Source organism: Acanthisitta chloris, unplaced genomic scaffold, assembly GCF_000695815.1.
Source record: "Acanthisitta chloris isolate BGI_N310 unplaced genomic scaffold, ASM69581v1 scaffold31894, whole genome shotgun sequence".
Taxonomy (NCBI): Eukaryota; Metazoa; Chordata; class Aves; order Passeriformes; family Acanthisittidae; genus Acanthisitta; species Acanthisitta chloris.
The window spans coordinates 24,139-37,963 of NW_008669267.1; the positions used below are offsets into that span (position 1 = coordinate 24,139).

The window sequence follows — 13,825 nt, forward strand, 5'->3', positions numbered from 1 at the left end:
AGGGTGCCCAGGTAGGTAGTGGATGCTCCATCCTTGGCAGTGTTCAAAGCCAGGTTGGATGAGGCCTTGAGCAATCTGGTCTACTGGGGAGGTGTCCCTGCCCATGGTAGGGGGGATGTGACTAGATGATCTGTAAGGTCCATTCCAACCCCTGGAATTCTATGATTCTGTGATCTGTACCAGTGTGACCATTGCAAGGTAGTGACTAGGAGCACTACTAGTATGGATATCTGAAAATCCCAGTAAACCCCTTTACTCATCTAACTTTCTCTCTGGTAAAGGTTCCTCTGCACCTCCGTAAAGCATCATATGAGCTACCTGCCTCTCCCATTTTGACTGTGGAGGGAAGCATGTGTAGACAGTTTTGACACATATGCCCTGTGGATTGAAGGCCCATGAATTGGTATTTGTGGATGGAAGTGATCCATGTGATTTGTGGATGTGAATACTTGTAGTATTGCAACTGGTTAAGATGACTGTGCTTGTGACATAGCTGGAACTTGGGGAAGAGGATGGGATAAAGCTTCACATTTTGCTCCCTTGTATGGTTTGGTGAAGACCTGCACTGCCCCCCAACCTGTGCTGAAAATCTGTGAGAAAGGTTCTGCTGTCCTGTGAATCGGAAGTTGCCTGTAGTACATGAACAGCTGCCTGCTGTGAGGTTTCCTGTTAATATCACAGAAAAGGGTCTGTGTACTCCCACTCTGGGTGTTACATGCTGCTGCTAATACCAAGAAACTGAAACTAAACTACATCAAAGCTAAAACTTTGCTATCTTGCAGGTGCTCTGCATGTGGCAAGCTTTCCTCCTTATGGTTAGCTACACTTGCTCCAAAATAGCCTTTGACAAGCATTTGTATTTTTAGAATGAGCTATGCTTATGTTCTGGTCATTTGCAGACATTGGGTAGGACATGAAATTGATGGAGTGAGAAGCTGTAATGCCTATTCAGAACGTGTCACCACCAGCTTGTTTCACCTTCCTTACCTATTACTACAACATACATGTTGAAGGCTGGGCCCAGACAACTGTAGTGGGGATTTAATTCCTTTGAGAAGCCTTATCTTTGGGAATGGGCTGCCTTTAGAAGTGGGTTTTTTTCCATCAGTGATGGGAGAGTGAGATATATTTTGCTTGCTTTGATTCTCTAGAGTCTATATTTAAATGAGACTGAACTTGTTTTTTTTTTCTTGCCCTCCTGCCCCTCCAGGAAACTGCAGATATGCTGAAGAGTCACATTAAGGAAGAGCTGATGCAAGGCGAGGAGGATGAGGCTGTTTATGAGTCCATGGCTCATCTGTCCACAGATCTGTTAATGAAGTGTTCCTTGAATCCTGGCTCTGATGAAGAGCTTTATGAATCCATGGCTGGATTTGTCCCTGGTGCTCCAGAAGATCTTTGTATGTATATTCATAGAATCACAGAATTATAGGGTGGTTTGCGTTGGAAGGTACCTCTAAAGCTCACCTAGTCCAGTCCCCCTGCAATGAGCAGAGACATCTTCAACTAGATCAGGTTGCTCAGAGGTCTTGTTTGTAGCACCTCAGTTACAGCTTTTGTGCTCTCACCAAAAGGAAACTATGCTCCAGTTCTGATGTTGTCTGGTTGATAAAATTGCTCTATACCTTTTTTTTTTTGCTTGGTAGTGTACAAGATTAAGAGCTGTTTCCACAGTGTTTTGAGGACTCCCTGAACCCTGAGCAAGTAAATTAGCATTCAGAAGAGACTAAATTTTCTACCATGTCCTGCTTCTCCCTCCTGAGAACCAGGGACCTAGGGACACTGACTTACAGACAGTCACGGGAAAGATGATGTGATTCTATTTACAACTCAGAAACTGAAAAACAAGAGCTGAACTACTGGCTCAACAAATTGAGAGCAAAAGAAAGTGAACATCTAGAAATGTGTACTGAGAAGATTATACCTGAAAAATCATTATTCTAATCCTCTTGGCTTATTGCTAAAAAAATAGATGTAATTCTGATGAATATGCAGATTTTCAACTTTTTCACCATTCCATTAATATTCAGTGAGGCCAATTGTAAATATCAAGTTAAGTACCCATGTTAAGCAATTGCACATTTGCTGTTCTCACCTGCCTATTTGGTCTGGCTTCAGCCCAGTGATACATTTTACGATTCCCACGATGAGCAGAGAATCTAGCGTCTTATAGTTTAAGTTCCTCCATAAGGACTTCTAGCGTTTCTGCAGGTTTTAACTGTGCTGCCTCAAGGGAAAAGCTTTCTTACTGAAACACTTTTAGGATATATTGGTCCTGGGCTGCACTTCTCATTTTTGTTGATTATGAAATCTAGAAGACTGTAATTTCTTTGCCTGAAATCACAAACTTCTCAGCAAAGTTTTGTTTGGCTGCTGCAGGGATAGTTTTGCTAGCAAAACCAGGATTATTCTGCCTTCAGGTGGAGATAAGCAGTAAATCAGGTTGGACTTGTAAGGAACAAAGCTGCTGTTGTTTGCAGTAGTGTAATGTTCACAGTTTCTAGATGTTTGGAAGCTCTGTCTGCAATCAGTGCACCTCTGAATGGGGTTGGTTGACTAAGTCTTGTGGAGGTGTGGGAAAACATGCTTAAAACTACTAAACCCAGTTTGTCTTCTTCCAGCCCTAAAATGCCCAGATCACCCAGAAAATATGCAGGGGATATTCCTTTCTTTCATGGATGCAATTTGAGCTCCCTGTAATTTAGCACTTTTGAACTGGACTCTGAAAAGCCTCTTTGAAAAGATTCTCTTATTGATTCAGATTTAGACCAGAAATTATTCCTGTCAAGAAAACCATTTGCCTGACCTGCAGACTGCTGCTGGAAGAACTAATTGTTTTAAGGCACTGGTTTCTTCTTCCCTGTTGAAGATCACCTCCCTCAGCCTGCAGCCTCAGTTGCTTGTGTGCACGTTCTCTTGCCTGTTTCTGTCAAACAAGCTACATTAAGTTAACCACCAGCTCAAGCACACAGGTTTTCCTGCCCTTACTTACTCTGATGGACGGATCTTAGGAGGGAGTTTGGCTGGTGTTTTCGATAAATCCATGAAAAAGAGCCTTCTTGGCTGACAGGCACAGAGATGGAGAGCTAGGAAAGATGGCCATATGATGGGAAAGGTTGTGCATTTGAAGCCCGAGTTGGGATGCTTTCCTTAATCCTCCTCAGTAGCAAAGGCCCAGCAGGTAGATGTCCTTGAGGGAAAGCTGCTGCAAGCACAGCCCCATTGGCAGGGTGGCAGAGGTCTCTGGGATCAGCATCAGGAAGTTCTCCTGCTGTGAAAATGTGCTGTAGGTTCTGCAGGGCTAGTAGGACTAAAAAGATGAAAACCCAAGCTGTGTCCCTAAAGTAGGTACCTATGATTCCCTCACTGAAAAGCAGAGATGAATGAGTTTGTGTTTTAAAATGTTTCCTTCATTGGTGAGATGCTGTATATAGCTTACCTGTAATGTCTCAGCAAGGAATGTATGTTTCCTGTTTCTTTTGGAATTCTCTTAGTGTGTTCCTCCTGCTCACAAAGCTCTGCCTTCCACTCAGGAGTCTGGTTTTCTTGTATAGTCTTTTAGTCTTTGCCTGAAGAGTATTTACAGCTTGTCTGAACAGTGCTTAAAATCTACCTGTATTGTAACAGGTAAGTTAAATTGGCACAGTTCTCGGCACTTAGATTGGTTCTCTCCAAATGATGGTGTTTCAGTATCATGTGGAATACCAGCACACAGGCAAACCTCCACTGAAATCAATGGGAGTGCTGGCTGGTTTAGAGCTGCCATCACAAATAAAGCATTCAAGCTTCTGTACTGACTTAAAGGTTTGTGAGTATGAAAAACTCACTAGGAAATCATAATCAACTTCTACTGAGGTACTTTTTCCAGGAATTACCCTTATGTGAGTAGATATGGCTGTGGTGTAGAGGACAATATCTGGACTATTTTAGGTGTAGCCATACTGTGGCTGCATGCCCATTTATTGTGATCAAGTTGTGCTTCCACCAGTTTTTCAGAGACTGATCAAAGGGAGGTTAGCTACCACAGGGTCAATTTGTCTGGCAGGAACTGGTTTGAGGATAAGGTAACACAGGACTGGAGCCATTGTAATGAGTTAGAAGTAGTAGCAAAGACTTGAATACCAGAGTGTTCTGTTAGCTCTTGTGTTTTTCATGATGCTTCTGATTTTCCAATGCATTTTAATGGTTTTTTCCTCTCTGCATTTGGTCCTGGGAAAACACTTTCAGAGAAAGTGCAGGAGCTGTGCAAGGGCTGCATGAATTGCACACACCCGTGGTGAATTGCTAGTTGTGCCTTTAAATTTTGGGATAAATGATGGAATTAAAATAAATGGAAAAGGTTTGTTAATCTACAGAACACTTCTCTCCTCCTGCTGTAGGGGAGCATTCTTTCCCAGATAGGTCTTAGTGCCCTGAGCAGTGTAGATCATAAAGTACTCTTAACCACATCAGTGGGATCTTACTAGCTCCTGCTGTTACCTAATTTGCCGTTTATTAATGAAACTGAATTGCCTTATTTGTTTTTTTAATCATTAAACTAATTGTTCCTGCTTCAGAAGAGCAGTTCCCTCACACTTCCCTCTTACTCTGCTTTTAAAATACCTGTACAGTCAAACATAATTTTCCAGAACATGCTCCAGGTTAGTGCAGGTTGCAGGTAAATATCATGTAGCTGAGTCACAGTAGCTGAACAGCAAAAAAGGGAGGGTTTGCCTCCATCATGTCAGGCTGGTAGTGTGAACTACAGCATCAGATGAAGTGCTTTGGTTTCTCTGCTTTCCCGTTACCAGCACCTCCTGCTGATTTTTGCAAAACAAATTATTTTGAGTAGGCTGGAGCTGTGCACAGGAGGCACTCTGAGAGCAAGGGCTCTTCAAAGTGCTGAAAACCTCTTTGATTTGTGTGAAGATTAAATGGTCTGGTTTGTGTGTGGTGTTACACTGTTTTACTTGGGGAAAGAGGTAGGCTGTATTTCCACTGTCCAAGGTCAGGCAGTGCCAGTAGCTGAGGGCTGGGTGAAACATCTAGACTCGTAGCACTTTCCATATTTATGAACTGTGTGGACACTCAGACCCTAGATAGTGTGAGTTTCATGGCTACATAAGAAAACCAGAGAATTTCAAGAAAAGACTCCTGAGTGGAAGGCAGCAGAGCTTTGTGTGCACAAGCAACACATTAGAACTCCAAAAGAAGCAGGAAACATGCATTCCTTTTTATCCTAGGGAGTTGCAGCTGACTAAAATCTATTGTCCTGTAATTTTCAGACCTCCAGCACCTAAAGAATAGATGCTAGTTTGTATATAAGTAAGCTGTGATTCCTTTATTCTACTTTCTCATGTATCCTCTCCCTCCTCCTCCATTTTTATTCTCCTGAGACCAAACTTTCAATGCTGATTCTCGTTGATCTTTATTTTTGCCTTAGTTAATCCAAGAAACAGTAACCTCCTTGTCATCCTTGATCAAACTGAGAGAATTGTGCACAAAAATATAACTGCTTAAAAAGTTCTGGGTTGTGATTTATGCCAACACATTGAAGCTTTTGTCTTACATAATAAAGGACTGATCTCTTGCTTCATATGCAAGAATACCTGGCATCTACTGTTTGCAAATATTTACAGGGGGAAGGCTGTTACTGCTTTCTAAAGGATGCCCACACAGGGATATTTTAGCTGTTGTGAAGGGTCTGTAGGTCATAACTCATTTTCTGTGTGTCTGTCTGTTTGCAGGTTGGTTGAGCTCCCTTCTGGAGCCTTAAACCCTACAAAGGAAAACTGAAACTCTTCGAATAAATACCTTTTAGCTGCTAAATTCTGACATCTAGAAACTACTTAACGCTCTTTCTGCTAACCCTTCAGAACAACTATCTCCAGTGGCCCCAGGAAAATCTGGGGACCTTTCCTGTGATACCCTTTTGTGTGCATCACCTTCTTGTCACTTCTGTCTCAGTAGCCTGTTTTTGTAGCAAGTGGAAAAGGTGTCACTGACAAAGTCGAGAACTTCTTTGCAGTTACGGTAATGGGTGAGATGTTAGGTCTTCTCTGTATGTGACAGCCCAGTGTGCAAGAGGGTAGCAAGATGGCAAGGAGAACTAGTTAGATGATTAATTTAGCTACACTGACTGCGATGGAAAGCAAAACCTGCAGTACCCTCTTGCACTGCTGGTTTAGTAACCCTGTGCAGAGCACAGCCACAACTGGGGAGATAATATTTCCTCCACAAAGAATGAAAGGAACTTTGCACACCTCTCGCATTCTGTTCTGCCCCCAAACCCATAAAGTAGTGGCTTTCCTCTGGGCCTATATTTGCTACAGATTCATTTCTAAAAGCTATGTGAAAAATAATCAAGGTGGCTACAAAGTGGAAAAATCACTCAACAGAAAAATACAAGTCTGTAGTGCTGATTCTTTAGGATGCTCAAGTGCCAAATCAGTGCTTTCATGTGACGCAGTGACACTCAAGTGAATTTTATATTTGGTTGGTGGTGAGAAAATTAGCCCCAGCAGCATGCAACATGGCATGGACAGCAGAGCTCTGTAGAAGCTGCTGGTGTGGTTAGTCCACACAGCATGCAGTAGTGCTGTGGCTATGCTGGAGCTATTCCTGTAAGGTTAAGTCTTGGTTGAGTGCATTCACATGACTCTCAGTGAGTCCTTTGACAACTGTTGATTAATTAAAACCCCTACAAAATCTTGCTAGCATCCCTTTTTCATAATCTCCTCAGTTTTGCAGGAAGAAGTAAGATATGTTACAAAATATTAAAAAACATGAAAAATATTTCATATTCTTACACATAACCCAAACCATCTAGTTTACATAGCAATAGATCTATGACATAGTAAAAGATATGCCTCAAGAATTCATTTATATCACTCTTGTTTTCAGTATCAGTAGGAGCATGGTTACATAACATTCTATATTAGTTTTAGGATTAGTTTTAGGGTTACAGTGAGGTTGACCCTTTTGTTTAAAATCAGAATTCTTCATGTCAAAACACTGAATTAACAAAATGTCTTATTGTTTGCCATCACTCCATTCTCAATACTGAATTATCATCTGACCCTCTAAACAACTTCCAGTCCAAGTAATTAACTCAGCCAACTGTTCTGACTTTTATCCAGTAAACAAAACAGACACTATCTTCTGTGTCATGGGAAAATTGCCCTTAATGTCCTGTTTTGCAGAATCACAGGATTTCCTCTCAGGAGCACTGTGCAGGGCCCAAAACTTTCACCTGGCCAACACACTCTCAATAATAAGCAATACTTAGTGCCTGCTTGAAGCCTTGTCAGTAGCAATGTTAGTCACCCTCAAGTGTAAGCTGTAAAAGATTTGTGAAGAGTGGACTGAACTTAGCAACTTAGAAGTCTTTTTTGAGGTGAATGTCTGATCAGTTGTCCAGCTTCTTCTTTGATTGTCACATAAACCAGAAATACCACATCAGTTTGTTATATTACATCATTCCATAAATTTAAGGATATAATTAACAGGTTCATCTTTCTGATTTTTTTTCAGATGTAGAGATGCTTCAGTCCAAACCAGACACTCCAGTTGCTGGAGATGAAGTTTCTCTAACTACAAAAGACTCAATGCTCCGCAAGTTTTTGGAAGGTGAGACCTGTTTAGAGAGAGGGAGAGCAGTAGCACAGTTAGAGCAATGAAACAGAACTAGAGATTTCTCCTTGACCTCTTAAGGATAGGAGATAGTCCACACTGTTTGCCTGTTTCAGACAAAGGAATAATTCTCTATAGTACTGTGTAGACCATCACAAATAGCTTTTGGAAACCAATGCGCTGTTTGATTTTGTTAACTATTATAATACATTAATTAACTGGAATTAATTAAACTAACTGTTCCTCAAGCTCTTTAAAAGAGTTAGGTTTTTCGCTATTTCTTCATCAAAACAGATGGTACAGGTTTAGTGGCAAAGAGTTGCATGCTACTAGATGTTCATGGCTTTATCAAGTCCTGACTTGAAGGGCTTTGACATATTTAAGTCAATGCAAAACTGGATGTTTTTGCCTGTGAAATGGCCAGCTTGGTAAGAATGTGGTACATAATGCATCTGGAGGGAACCAGTGTTCAGTGAAGTGGCCAAATTGTTACTCTTACAAACTCTACTCTATTGTAGGCAGTAGCATGGATGTGCCAGATTCAGAGGAAGGAGTTTATGAGCAGGATGCTGAAGATGTATACTACTCAGTGGAACAAGATTCTTTTCCACAGGAGATGGCTAACAGACCTCCAGTTCCTGTTCCAAGACCAGAATCTACCTCTCCACAGCCAGACAATGAGCTGTACATCTCTAAAAGTGAGTTGGGTACCAGTGGAGAGGTAGACTAGTCAACTGTAGCATGGCATTGACATGGGCTTCAGTTGACAAGTAAATGCTAAGAAAGCCTACACTTCTCAAGGTCCCTGGATTGTTTGGTTCTGGAGTTAGATTACCTTTGGGGTCCAATTTCAGATCTGTTTTTCATCTTATGCCTGCTCTGAAAATGTGAGTATGTTGTATCCCAAGATCTTGGCATGAGCTTGCTCTTAATGAAAGCAGCAGGATGACAGATCATCCACAAATGGTATAAACAAATCCAGCTAAATAGGAAAGATCCTGATGACACAAGGACACAATCAAGCTAATAAATCGAGGCATTGCTGCTCTGTAACAGTGTCATTGATTCAACTGCATTTGTAATAGGACATGATTTTAAACCTCAGTGCCTCCCTCTGAGGTGGGATTTAACCGAAGTTGAAGAAGATTGTGCCTCTTAGTTTGCTAGGCAGTTTGGGAAATCTTGCTCATATTTCACACACATTCTAACAAGAACCACACTGACATGTGAGAGAGTAATTTCAGTGACTCCTTTCCCCCATGAGACGACTATTGGGAAAGCATGTCCAGATTTCTCTTAGAGATAGCTGACCTAAATTCTCTGAGGTCAATAGAAAGGGAATTCTACTGTATAACTCCTTGTTGTCTTCAGTGGACTCAATAGGGTAACAGAAGCTGTAATGCAGTGCAGAATCATGTATGATTCCCATATTCATCCTTGCTATTTCTGTCTTCATGAGATGCATTTCAGTATCTAAAGAATCTTTATTTTTCAGTTTTTGCACAGAAAGCTCGAAGACCTGAGAATCTTTATGTCCCTAGAGGAAGAGTTAAGAAAGGTAAGTCAGAAGTTCACCCTGAAAATCCTTCCAGTAGTCCAAAAGCAGATCTGCTTAGGTAGCTTCATTTGCATGAAATATGGCATAAGAGAGTGTTTTACAAAGCTCTGGGAATAATAGTCCTCTATGAATGACCAGCCTTTCTGATCTTATGGGACACTGGAAACTTTTACAACTGCAGAGTGTGAGGGGAGTACCCTTCCTTCATGTACTTGTACATATCACCTGTCTTGGAGTTTGTCAGTCAGGATCATAATGATCAGGAAAGTCCTTTTTTATGATGTTGTTGCCTTTGATGGCGTGGCGACCTGGTTCAGGAACGGCACGGCAGCCACTCACAGGCTGCTCGGTCCATCAGCTCACTGACACCAATGTGGTGGACGGCAAATGGCATTTATTGCTACGCAGCAAGGTGTTATATGGTTCAGGTTTTACAACGTCACATCCGTCTGCTTACGCTACAAATTAGGCTAATACACTATTGGCTATTAAAACTACAGGGAAAGGGGGCTCTACCTTTCCGTACAACGCGATATCTTCCGTTCGCCGGACCCTATCTACCTACAGATGTGAGCCATATTCATGCAAATTATGTCCCACTTTTGATGTCCTGGTTATAGCCACTCCTTATTAATCATTATTCCCTGTAATTTAACCTTTAGTGAACTGATTGGCATTGATCTCCGCACCTCCAAAACCATGTCTTTATTCTTTGAATTCTTATCCTGTGCACTATCAGAGTGCCAGGTACCACATCTGAGCTTTTATCTCATTTTATCATGTGTTGGGAACTCCTCTTTATGTTACAAAATGCCAGTAGAATGAGTTTTCAGCTTCTGGAGTTATACTGCACAGATTACCTAGGAAGAGTCTAGCTTTGTGACTGTCAAGGTGAAAGCTCTGTTTTGTGGCTGTAGAGCACTTTAAGGGATACATTTTGTGTTGTTCACTTAAATTATGTTTGTAAGAACAGATATTATCCCTGGGATGTATTTGTGTATAGGGCTACCTCTCAGCTGGGCTTTTAGCCCTAACAAAACACTTAGGAAACATTCCGTACGTAATACTGATTTATTTTGATTTTTGCATCTCTGCTATATCAAGGGTGCTTGAGCTCTCTGTATTCAGTGAAAGAAGATGTCACAAGTTCAGTAATATTTGTGGTGGTGTTCTCTCTCCAGAGACAGTAGTCAGGCCTGTAAGGGACCTGTCTCAATCAAGCATATATGATCCATTTGCTGGAATGAAAACTCCAGGTCAACGACAGCTGATTACATTACAGGAGCAAGTGAAATTGGGCATACTCACAGTGGATGAAGCTGTACTTCATTTTAAGGAGTGGCAACTGAACCAGAAAAAGAGATCAGAATCATTCCGTTTCCAGCAGGTACGGACTTACTCTATTGTTTAAGAAATGCAGCTGTCTCTCCAGGTATATGTCATAAGCCATTCAGTGTGAGTACTTTTCTTTCCTGGTTGGAGCAGGAAGTCTTCTGCTGCTCCCCCTGATGTGTAGGGGCTGTTCCCAGGCAGCAGCAAGCAGGTAGCTGTTTTACAGATCTGTTTGTCTTGCAGTAGTATTGTTAGTTTTTGGAGATCTGTACACTAGGAATTGGACAAAATCCAGCTGGCGAATTTAGCTTTCTAGAGGTCACCTAGCACCTACCTGCTGGCAGGGGACTTCTTTGATGAACATTTAGCTTGTCAGGTCTCATCCATTTCAGATCAGTGAGGACTCTGTGTCCCAGATGGTATACTGGCTGTAAAGTCCTAGCTGGTACATGGTCTGATCCCTCCCTAGGTGTTTGTTGATGGCTCCAGGACTAACTGTTCTTTGCAGCTGGGCAAGATCTATCAACAGTCATTAGGAAAAGCAGAGTATTTGGGTGACTTAACAGAATGAGGGAGTCATTATGTAGGCAGCAGTGACATAATGACTGATGGAACTAGCAGTCATAGTTCAAAATTTTCCTTCTCAAGTTAGAGTGAGGCTCCCTCTTTAAAGCCACTGCCTGCTTCTTTTGGAGCCTTTTGTTCATGCTGTAGCAGTCTGCTCTCACACTTGAGGTGCTTGTCTCTGGTGTGTGATGTTGTTTTGGAAGCTGTCAGAACAAAGCCAAGGCTTTTCTCCTCCCCATTCTCACTTGGAAGGGTCTTCTCTACCCAGAAATAGTCAGAGGAATTCCTCCTTCTGTTAATGAGGAACACAGTGCTACTTTAGTACATGTCTATAGAAGAGATGAAGTGGCATGCTCTGTGCCCCATCCCATGAGCAGCTTTCAAAATCTCTGCTCCAAATCTTGCTTTGTAGTACAGCAATTGCTTCATCTGCCTTTCCACCCATTCAGGGCTTTCCTCCTATAAGATATGTACATATTTCCCCACTGAAAAAAAGTTGTCTTTTCTCTCCCCACCTTTTTGTGCTGTAAGGTGCAGTATGCTGCCACACAATGGTGAAGAGACTTTGCTCCCAGTTACATTTCCAGGTGTTCCCTCCTGCTTCATTGGTGACATTTTAAATTCTTTCTGAATTGTCCCTCACACTCTGGGATGTGTGGCAGCCTTTTCTGTCCCTGCAGTCAGAATTACCTGTTCATTAGTACAGAAAGGACTGTGCAGTTACTTGATTGTGGATCTTGTTTCTGTGCTAGTGTCACAATGGAAACTGCCAGTGAGTGTGTGAACTTGACCTTAACATACACAATGAACATCTGAAAAACTTGGCTTCTGAAAGGCACACATGGGTTTCCGAAGGGAATAGATTAAAACCTGTTGACATGGTTTGGACTTCAGCCAGGTCTAGCAGGCTTTGTTACAGCCTGGCTGCAAAGTTAGCTGAAATGCAATATTGGTTTTGTCAGCAAGCTGCTCATCCTCCTTTATCCAGAGCCTTGAAAAGAGTATCTTGTGATGTTTCTAGGAAAACCTGAAACGCTTACGAGACAGCATAACCAGGAGGCAAATGGAGAAGCAAAAGAAGGACAAAAGTGCAGGTAACAGACTCTGATTCTGACATTCTCTGGTAATGATTCAGCTAGCAATACTAATAAGCTCTTCGGGCAGAAATGTGTCCACGTGTATTGTAGTTCTGTGATATTTTAATATTCACGTCCATGTGCCCATTGGCAAAAACATAGGGAAGTTGCTTTACTCAGTTTCACAGACAAGGAAAGGATGCTCACATCTGTGGAGGGCATCTTGATTCATTAATGAACAGTTATGATTGCCCCTTTGTGATTGTGTGCAAAACTGTCTCTCAGAGGCTGTAATTGCATAGACCCTTCTGAGCAGTTCATTTTCCTTTCCAGATTTGGAAATTACAGTACCGATTCGACGTTCTCATAATACTTTGGGGAAACCGGAATGTGGAATATATGAATACACCCCCAGGAAAAATGTTTTTCCACCAAAAAAGGAGTTAAAGCGAGGAGACTGGAAAACAGAAAGCACATCCAGCACAACAAGTAAGCAAGCCCTGTGTCACCCTCTCTACAGGAAAGCTGGATGGAAAACACTTCCTCAGCCTGACCCTAGAGTCAGCTCAGGGGACAGGACCTCTGTTCCTGAATCCCAGCACTGACACCACCACTCTAAACCCTGCGTGCCTCAGGCTGGCTGTTTTCAGAACTGGAAAAGCAACTCCAGATACATCAAGTGGTTTGGGCATCTTGTGTCTGCATCTCTGCAGAAGGAGAACCTGAAAGCTAAACAAAAGATTCCCTTGAGCCTTCTCAGGGAAGGCATACCACCTGGCTTCAGTTCTTAAAAGTAGAAGGCAGCTGCTGTCTTATTGAAAAGGATGCTCCCATGCTGTGACTGCCAGCAGGCTGTGTACTCTTCTGGCCTGAAGGGCATAGTTACACTGCAGCCTGGGAACCAGTCTCTACATGCCATTTCCTCAATTGCAGATGAAGTACAGCATTTTTCATTGGCAACTGTGGGATGTCTTGAATGACTTGGCCAGTCTGCACATTTTTATTGTCTTTGGTTTTCATTAGGTTTAGTCTATGAAAATTAAATCCCTGAATTCTTGCTCTTACTGCAGACTGAGCAGTGCTTGCAGAAATCATTAAGATAAATTTGGTCCTCTGAAAGGAAAACTGAGTCCTAGTGAGGTTACTACCTTTGTGGCTCTTGTCAAGTTATAGCTGGCACACATCCAGAATAGGTGCTAGAGGCAGCTGACTGAGCCAGTAACTTGCATACAAGCAGTTGTGAGAGAAATGTTAATGAGTCTGCAGAGTTGGTGCTTTCTCATGGTCTGATTGTGAGAATGGAACCTACCACAATATTTAGCACCCTTAAATGCTGCTGTTTGTACCAGCTGATAATGAGAGTTACCTCACCAAGGCTAGTGGGGAGGGACTGCATCTTAGGAGAAAACCTGTCTAGCCTCCATTTCAATACAGAGGTTTCTGAACATTAGTGTCCCAGTATTTCACAGCCCTATAGAACATTATCAATTTATGACTGAAATCAGCCACAGCAGTGTAGGATATGTTTGTGAGTTGCTGTCCCCTTCAGAGATGGCATGAGTGATTGCAAAAACAATCCCTACTCTGAGTCCATGACAGTTAAATGGGTTTACATAGATGGTTGCTGAAGGTTCTTTGAACAAACTTGCCATTTTTAGCTCAGAAATAGACTAGGAAGCAT

The 13,825-nt window shown here is 42.1% G+C and overlaps 1 protein-coding gene across 1 annotated transcript in view; it reads left to right on the forward strand.

Moving 5' to 3' along the window:
* PIK3AP1 (phosphoinositide-3-kinase adaptor protein 1) overlaps nt 1-13,825 on the forward strand; it is a 25,703-nt gene that overhangs the window by 9,877 nt on the left and 2,001 nt on the right. The window contains exons 7-13 of the mRNA XM_009073258.1: nt 1,211-1,400; nt 7,513-7,608; nt 8,130-8,309; nt 9,107-9,169; nt 10,351-10,556; nt 12,090-12,162; nt 12,478-12,633. Of these exons, the coding sequence (XP_009071506.1) occupies nt 1,211-1,400; nt 7,513-7,608; nt 8,130-8,309; nt 9,107-9,169; nt 10,351-10,556; nt 12,090-12,162; nt 12,478-12,633 (964 nt within the window). The remainder of the gene's footprint in view (nt 1-1,210; nt 1,401-7,512; nt 7,609-8,129; nt 8,310-9,106; nt 9,170-10,350; nt 10,557-12,089; nt 12,163-12,477; nt 12,634-13,825) is intronic.